Genomic DNA, 8,363 nt, shown 5'->3' with positions numbered 1-8,363 from the left:
CCGCCCAAAGTGCTGGGATTACAGGTGTGAGCCACCTCACCTGGCCTGAACGCAAGTTTAAAAGGCCTGCCGTACATCTGCTGTGGTGGGTTTTGTTATCCCCTCCTTAGATGAGAAGCTGAGGCCCAGAGAGGTTAACTGGAGTCACTGGGAACCCATAGCCCCTGCTCCAGGGAGTCCCCAGCCATGTGGGGAGTCCCACATGAGCAGCGCGTGCAAAGCTGTTGGGCGGGCCTGAGCCCCAGAGAGAAAAAACAGAGGCTGGGAGAGGAAGGGAAGAGAGGAGGAGAAGCCAGGAGGGGGAGGGAGGGAGGAAGGGAGAGGCAGATGGCAGGGCTGTTGGAGGGAGCCACACTTGGCACCCAGACCGGAAGAACCAGCTGTCAGGTGGGAGGGGAGGCAGAGCAGGCGCTGGGGAGTGCCTTGGCCTGGAGACCTGAGGCTGCGTTCTGCACCTTGTCTGCCTGTGATTGGCCGTGTGACTGGAGCGAGAGGCCGATGCTGTCCTGGCCTGAGTTTCCCCATCTGTCAAATGGGAAGAGGATAGTTGGATTGCTCTGGTGGTTCCCAACCTTTCCACCCTTGAAGAACCTCAGTCTTGCTCCTAGTGGACTCCAGGTTGGGAACTTTGGATCGGTCAGTCTTTAGAGAAGTGATGTTGGGGCCAGGCGTGGTGGCTCAAGCTTGTAATCCCAGCACTTTGGGAGGCCGAGGCAGTTGACTCACTTGACATTAGGCTGGTTTGAGACCAGCTCGGCCAACATGGTGAAACCCTGCCTTTACTTAAAATACAAAAATTAGCCGGGTGTGGTGGTGCCTAGGATTATGCTTGTAATCCTAGCTACTCGGGAGACTGAGGCACGAGAATCACTTGAACCGCGAGGTGGAGGTTGCAGTGAGCCAAGATCCTGCCACTGCTTTCCAGCCAGGGCAACAGAGTGAGACTCTGTTTCAAAAAAAAAAAAAAAGTGATGTTTGGAGCCATCCCCTCATGCTTTGCGGGGGCCTGCAGCAGAGGGGAGCCTGGGCCCCAGGTCTATCCATGGGAGCAAAGCAGATGGTGTCAGCTGGAGCCTGGAAGGGCAGTCATGCCCTGTGTTTTGGGAGAACCTTCCCTTCCAGGGATGGAGATTTGCTCAGCTCTCTGCTGCTGATGGAGCAGGGGCCAGGTGAAGGGGACTTGGGAGGGAGGGGCGGCTGTGTAGCTGGGACAGCCCCAAGCTGTCCGACCCAAGCTGCAATCATGCAGGAACTTTAACAAGCTGGGGCTCCTCCAGTACCTCACAGTCCAGGGGGCAAGAGTTCCTGAGCCTTCAGCCCCTTCCAGAATGTCCCTGACACCTTTTGTAAATTGCACTGTTACCTGGCCTCCCCCAGACCCTGCTTCCTGCAGCCTGCTCAGTGGGGGCCTGTTTATCCCTCAGACCCTCCCTCGCTGGGCCTAGAGGTCGAGGGTCCTTCTGGTTCCTGAGGCCACTTCCAGGCCATTGTCCCCCAGCTTTGAATCTCACACCAACACTGGGTCGCCCACTCCCCTTCATGATGAGCCGGCTCCAGGCCACTTTGCCCGTTCTTCAAAGATGCCTACCCAGGTCGGGCGCGGTGGCTCACGCCTGTAATCCCAGCACTTTGGGAGGCTGAGGCGGGCAGATCACGAGGTCAGGAGATCGAGACCATCCTGGCTAACACAGTGAAACCCTGTCTCTACCAAAAAAAAAAAAAAATACAAAAAAACTAGCCGGGCGTGGCGGCGGGCGCCTGTAATCCCAGCTACACAGGAGGCTGAGGCAGGAGAATGGCGTGAACCCGGGAGGTAGAGCTTGCAGTGAGCCAAGATCGCACCACTGCACTCCAGCCTGGGCGACAAAGCAAGACTCCGTTTCAAAAAAAATAAAATAAAATAAAATAAAAATAAAAAGATGCCCACCCTGGCTCGGTGTCAGCCCTCTCCAGCACTACTCCTGCTCCAGTCCTGGCCATTGGAGTGTTTATTTCTGTGACCCTTCCCACACCCTTGCCTCCTCTCCCTGCGTGGTCTTGTCTGCCAGCCTCAGCCACTGTCACAAGCTGGACCCTAGCTAGGCCTGGCCCTGCTTTCCCAGTAGCCTCTCGCACTTCCTGATCCTTCTTCCAGGCGTCTCCTCCAACCTTCCTACCTTTCCACCTCCCTCTCCCTCCCCTGATCCTAGGTCCTTGGGCCTGGGGCCTCTGAACCGCTGATCTTCCCCTGTGCACTGGCCCTCACCACCCCTTGGTCCCTGCTGTCCCCCTTCCCACCTCCCGGTGGCCACGTGCTGCAGCTCCAGCCCTTCTGTGCATCACACTCACCTGGCACAGCTCTGGTTAAATTCGGTCCTAGGCGTCTTCACACCTGCCCACCTCCTCCTAGACTATCTCCCCTGTTCTGGTGGCCCAGGCCAGCCTGGCTGCAGCCTAGTGAGCCTGTTTCTCTCACCTACTCGTGGACACACGTCCATCAATTCTCTCTCCCTCTTTCTCTCCTCCACCCTCAGTTTCGCCCTCTCTACTCTTGGCTCTTCCGCATCAGCTTGCAAATGTGCGTGATTCCCCATCTCAGGAAGACACTCCCTCACCCATTTCTCTGGTCCTTCAGAAGAGTTGTCACCGTCTCCAGGGTTTCTTCTGCAGTCTCTCACACGCACTCCCCACGTGCTCTCTCTCCCCTCCTCGCCATCTTCCCAGGCTCATTCCTGACCTTCACATTGCCAATCTCACGGCCGACTGTTATTGATGGATCTCTCAGCAGCATCTGGCAGCTGTGAGGGGTTTATGCATCCTCCCTTGAATCCAAACAGCCGCAGAATGTGGACACCCTCACCCCGCTCGTCCTCTCTTTAATATACATGCTGAGCACGGGCCGGATGAGGTGCCTGGTCTGCAGGGACGACTGACAGTCTAGTGGAGGGAAATGTGACAGAAACCTGTTAAAATATGGAGATGAGCACAGACCCTTAGAGAGGGACAGGCAGGTGACACCAGCATTGAGTCAACGTTGAGAGGGCAGGAGCCAGCCAGGCAGAGAAAGGGGAAGGAGGAAGAGCGAGGGCAAAGGCTGAAAGGCCTGGCAGAGCAGAGACAAGGCTGTCGCCCCTGCTGGGGGGTATACTTGGAGGGCAAGAACTGCATCTGTCATAGCCCCAGGGCTACGTTGGTTCCAGGCATCTCCTAAGGGCCCCACCTATGAATGGATGAGGCGGGAACTGCACTGATCAGTCTTCCTCCTAGCCACTGTTCTCCTTCAGGTGTCCCAACTGGCCTTTAGGGCCCTGCCTCCCCGTGAAGCCTTCCTGGATTCTCCCAAGCTTGCGCTCCCCTCCCTGCTTCCCTTGGGTTCTGTGGGGATGACTGACAGAAATCTCAAAACAGGGAGCTTTCCCCTTCTATGCCTTTCTTCACTAGAAGGTGAGGCAGGGCCTGGGACCAGATTATTTCCCTGATGACCTGGAATTTGCACAGCAGGAGAGAAACCAAACAACATCAGGCATGCAGGGACTGGCAGGGTGGAGGCAGGCACTGGGATGAGGAAAAGCAGACAGAACTGGATGGGTTAACCCTGCCCTTTTTCTTTTTCTTTTCTTTTTTCTTTTTCTTTTCTTTTTTTTTTTTTTTTTTTTTTTTTGAGATAAAGTCTTATTCTGTCGACCAGGCTGGAGTACTGTGGCACGATCCCAACTCACTGAAACCTCCACCTCCTGGGTTCAACCGATTCTCCTGCCTCAGCCTCCCAAGTAGCTGAGATTACAGGCATCCACCACTATGCCTGGCTAATTTTTTTTTTGTATTTTTAGTAGAGATGAGGTCTCACCATGTTGGCCAGGCTGATCTCGAACTCCTGACCTCAAGTCATCCACCCGTCTTTGCCTCCCAAAGTGCTGGGATTACAGGCATGAGCCACCACGCCTGGCCAACCCTGCCCTTCTTACCAACTGAGAGACCTCACAGAGCCTCAGTGGCCACATCTATAAAATGGGTACAACAGTGCCTACCCCAGAAGTCTTGGGGCATGTAAATGAGGTCTAGCCCTGAAGGGCTCTGCAGTGTTTGGTTGGCATTTACACCCCTTTCCAGGTGGTGATGTTGCTCCCCTCTCCCACCTCTTCTATGCCTCTGAAAGGGCAGAGCTGATAAGACGTGGGGTGAAGAAGGCCCTGGGGGGTACAGGATTATGGGGATGGCGGTCCAGCTACTTCTGCCACTGATAGTAAGGCCCTGGGCCAGTCAAGCGAGCCCTCTCTGGGTCTTCATTTCCTCCTTTCTCTCCTTTTTTTTTTTTTTGTACAGACGAGGTCTCACTATGTTCCCTAGGCTGGTCTCAAACTCCTGGGTTCAAGTGATCCTCCTGCCTCGGCCTCCTGCATAGCTGGGATTACAGTCATGAGTCACTGTGCCCAGCCAATTTCCCCCTTTTTCATGAGGCTCCAAGAGCCCCTTGAGGTTACTCAGCCAGAGGAGAGGAACATGGGGCATACTGGAAAGAGGGAGGGCCGGGCAGATCACGCAGGCCCAGCCTCAGCACCGTGGGGAGGCTGGGGTCTTCTCACCCAGGCCCTGCCCAGCGGAGCCCACTCCACCCCCACCGTCCAGCACTCCGAGGGGACGGCTTGCAGAGATTACGCCTAATCCCCAGCAGGTCACTTCCAAGGCTGCACAACCCGGTGTGAAGCAGGGGTGGAGGAGGGGCCCGGAGCCCCACCTGCCCCACCCCCACCTATTCCCCCAGGCGAGGCTCTTCAGGAAACCAAGGGGCTGCTCAACACCCATCATGTGTCCATGCGGCTTCAGCCGTTTTCCTCACATGACCCTGGGGGGAGGCAAGGCCCCGTTCCTGTGAAGGGGGGCCCTTGGCAGTCTGACTCATTTCTCAAAGTGTGACCGCTCCTTTCTTCCCTCAGCCTTTCCCAGGAGGCAGGATGGATGCCTGCACCAGGACAAGGGCAGGAAGGCTGGGTTCAGCTTGTGGGGAGAAGACTCGGCAGCCCCCTTTCCAGGGAGTGAGCTCCCTGTGCACAGGGGTGTGCAAGTGGAGGTGCCAGCCAAGGATGCTGAGGAGGGGATAATTCTCCTGCCCGCCATGTGCCACCCAGGCCTCTCTATCAGACCTCCCCTCGAAGCCTTTCCTGACCCTCTCCCTGGGTCTGGGGGAGAGACATACACCCAACCACTGAACCACCAAATAGCAGAGAAGTTATATAGTTACCGAGAAGTTAAATGTTACGGAGAACATTCAGGCACTGGAGAATACTTGAGATCTGGAGTCTGGTCTGGAAGGCTTCTCTGGGGAGGTGTCTTTTGCATTGTAGATGTGGATGTTGAGGAACCAGCTGAGGGAAGATCTGAACAAATACAGGCATCCCAGGCCGAGGAAAGAGCGAGTGTGAAGGCCCTGAGGCAGGAATGAACTCAGGAGGGCTTGGGAGGGAAGTATTGGGAAGCTTCAGAGGCAGGCGGGAGCCCTGGGGTATGGTGGGAGAAGGTCTTTACCCAGGCAGGGGGCGGTGGGTGAGCATCGATCCAAAAGTCTAGAGCTGGGGGGGTGACATGTCCTGACTTGGGTTTAAGGGGTTTGTCTGGCTGCTATGAGGGGACAGAGTGTGGGGGTGCAAGTGGACATATGGGCTGCTGTCATTGCCTGGAGAGGGGTGACAGTGGCCGGCCCCCGGGTGGAGGGACTTGACAGTTTCAGGAGGAGGCTGAAGCTGCTGGCCCGAATGTCAGACTGGTTGGAGGGGTCGAGTATGAGCCCAGGACTAGGGCCCAGCAGCTGGTGCTGAGGAGGCTGAGAGAGGTCACTGGGGAGGCTGAGAGAGCCTGGGGAGGCTGAGAGAGCCTGGGGCACTGGAGGAAGGACTCAGTGGCCCAAGCAGGGGGACCTCAGGGCCATTCTAGGGTGATGGACTTTATCTTCAGCCTGCAGAAAGACTGTTGAAGTTTGGAGTGGCTGAGATCCCCCTGGCTGCTGCCTGGGGACTGCCTGAAGGAGGCTGGAGAGGAGGCTGTGGTGGTGTCAGCACCTGGGCATGGGCGGGGCCAGCTGCCTGGCTGCCTGTGCCGCAGGGCAGGGACCAGGGCTCCCCCGAGCCACCCAGCTCAGGGATATTCCTGCGCAGGGCAAAGTAGACAGTTCCGTTTGCAGCTGGGAGGACAGAGTGCCATGGGCTCCAGATGTCATCTCTCTGCAGCTTATCTGGGGAGAGCCAGCATTTGTCTAAAGACGTTTAAAACCAGGCCTCTGGGAGGTTCCTGGCAACGTAACAGTGATCTCAGCCACCCCCATGCTGGCTGGGCACAGCTCGCCCTGAGCCTTCGTTAGCCGACGCCCTGCAGTGGGTCCTAGGCACACCCTGGGTGGTCTGTCTGCAGAGGGGAGATACCATCTCCCCTCAAGTAAAGTGAGCCCAGTGCCCTTTTGCACTGCGGGACACAGGGCTCAGGACCAGCAGGTGTGCCTCCTTGGTCTCATGTTGACCTTAGAGTTTGGGATTCTGGAATTCGATCCTTCATGGGTAGGCAACTGGACACAGAGGTCGTGGGTGAGCTGGAGGAGCAGGCCCGGATGTGAGACAGGTTCCCCATTTACCTGCTATGGGCCAGCCAGAGGCAGGGCCTCTCTGAGCCTTAGCCTTCCCGACTGTGAAATGCTCTAAGTATAAGACTGATTTGTGGGGATGATTTCAGGTTTGTTTTTTCTTTGCAGATTTTTATGAGGATTAAAAGAGATTATTTAGGTGCCTTCTTCCACTGGCGCCAGCTCCGAGGAGGCTGTGGGCTGGTTCAGAGTCACAGGGTGGAGACAGACTTGTAAACAGGTCCTGGTCAGGAGTGCCCAAGGCTCAGGGTGGGAAAGAGTGACTGGAAAGTGGGGTGTCCCTGCAGGTGTCTGGGAGTCACTATATCCCAGCAGTGTTCAGAGGGCAAAGAGAAGTTCACTCCCATTGAAGATGGGGAAGGTAAGAGGGCAGCTGCAGAGCTGTCAGACAGCCTGAGGACACCACCCACCCTCAGCCCTCTGGGGTGGTTACATAGGGTGGGAAGGGGGACAGATGAGACCAGCGTAGACCACAAAGGGCTTGGTGCTTCTGGGGTCTCTGTTTCTATGTGTTTCTGAATCCAGTAGCCAAGGATCCTGAAATCCAAGATTGTGAGATTCCTTCTGATTTGTTTTTCTGAGTTTGACATAGATCTCCACCAAGCGCCATCTGGAATCCGTTTTTAAAAAAGACTCAGGGTTGGATTTTAAAGAGGGCGGAAAAAAACCAAAGAGGCTTGGCAGGTTTACCTTGTGCCTTTTTTTAGCGTTTGCTTTAGCTCAAGGGAAGCTTGTTTTCCCTCTGCTTACTGGTGACCTGGGTCCTCCCTTGACCATCACCCCTCCGTCCTCTCCTGTTTCTGGGAGAGGCTCTGCCTCTGGCTCTGCCTCTGAAGACCTGTCTGCCTTCCCTGCAGCAGATCCACTTGTTGAATGAATTTCCCCCGGTGCCTCGGCTGCTGTGGCCAGTGTGGAATTTCATTCTGGTTTCATTTCCGGTTCTCCAGTGGCTCCTTGCGGCTGCTCTGTGTGCTCCTTGCTGTCCCTGCAGATCTGGCCTTAGCAAGTGACCCAGGGATGCTGCCTGGCACAGGGCGCCAGCTTTGGATCCAGAGAGACTCAGGTTCAAGCCTCAACTCCACTCCTGCCCAGTTGCGAGGACTGGGCAGGTCCCTAGAAGCAGCTCTAGAATGGGAATAAGAATATTGAGCTGGTAGAGTCGAGAGCATCCATTTCTGGGCACACAGCAGGCCCTGGGCAAGTCTCTGTTCCTCCTCCCATGTACTGTGAGTGGCTGAGGAGCAGAAACCTGAGGCTCGAGTCGTGCTGTGGGGGAGCTCCCACTCGGGGTAGGGGACAGCAGCTAAATGGAGAAGTTAAACCCTTGACATAGAGGGCAGCTGACAGTCTTGCAGGGGGTTCAGGAGACTGCAAGCGACTGGTTCTGTGTCCTCAGCGATGTTCATTCTCTTCCCCGAGCCTCAGTTTCCCCACTTGTGGACCAGCAGGCTGTAAGGGCGTGTCATTTGCAGGGAACAGCTCTGCTTCCCATTATCATTATTGAGCCTAAACTCCACGACTTCCTCCCCCATCTACTCTTTTCTTTTCTTTTTCTTTTTTTTCTCTTTCTTTCTTTTTTTTTTTAACCACACCTGGCTAATTTTTGTATTTTTAGTAGAGACGGAGTTTCACCATGTTGATCAGGCTGGTCTCGAACTCCTGACCTCAAGCAATCTGCCCACCTCAGCCTCCCAAAGTGTTGGGATTACATGAGCCACCGTGCTCAGCCCCTTCTTCTTCTTCTTTTTTTTTTTTT

The 8,363-nt window shown here is 55.6% G+C and overlaps 1 protein-coding gene across 1 annotated transcript in view; it reads left to right on the top strand.

Moving 5' to 3' along the window:
* Positions 1–6,479: 6,479 nt before the first annotated feature.
* Positions 6,480–8,363, top strand: part of SYNGR1 (synaptogyrin 1) — a 27,603-nt gene continuing 25,719 nt past the window's right edge. The window contains exon 1 of the mRNA XM_011978831.1: positions 6,480–6,579. Coding sequence (XP_011834221.1) covers positions 6,480–6,579 — 100 coding nt within the window. The remainder of the gene's footprint in view (positions 6,580–8,363) is intronic.

Source organism: Mandrillus leucophaeus, unplaced genomic scaffold (assembly GCF_000951045.1).
Source record: "Mandrillus leucophaeus isolate KB7577 unplaced genomic scaffold, Mleu.le_1.0 Scaffold2, whole genome shotgun sequence".
NCBI lineage: Eukaryota > Metazoa > Chordata > Mammalia > Primates > Cercopithecidae > Mandrillus > Mandrillus leucophaeus.
The sequence above is the reverse complement of the archived record's forward strand: the minus strand, read 5'-3'. Positions and strand labels throughout refer to the sequence as shown.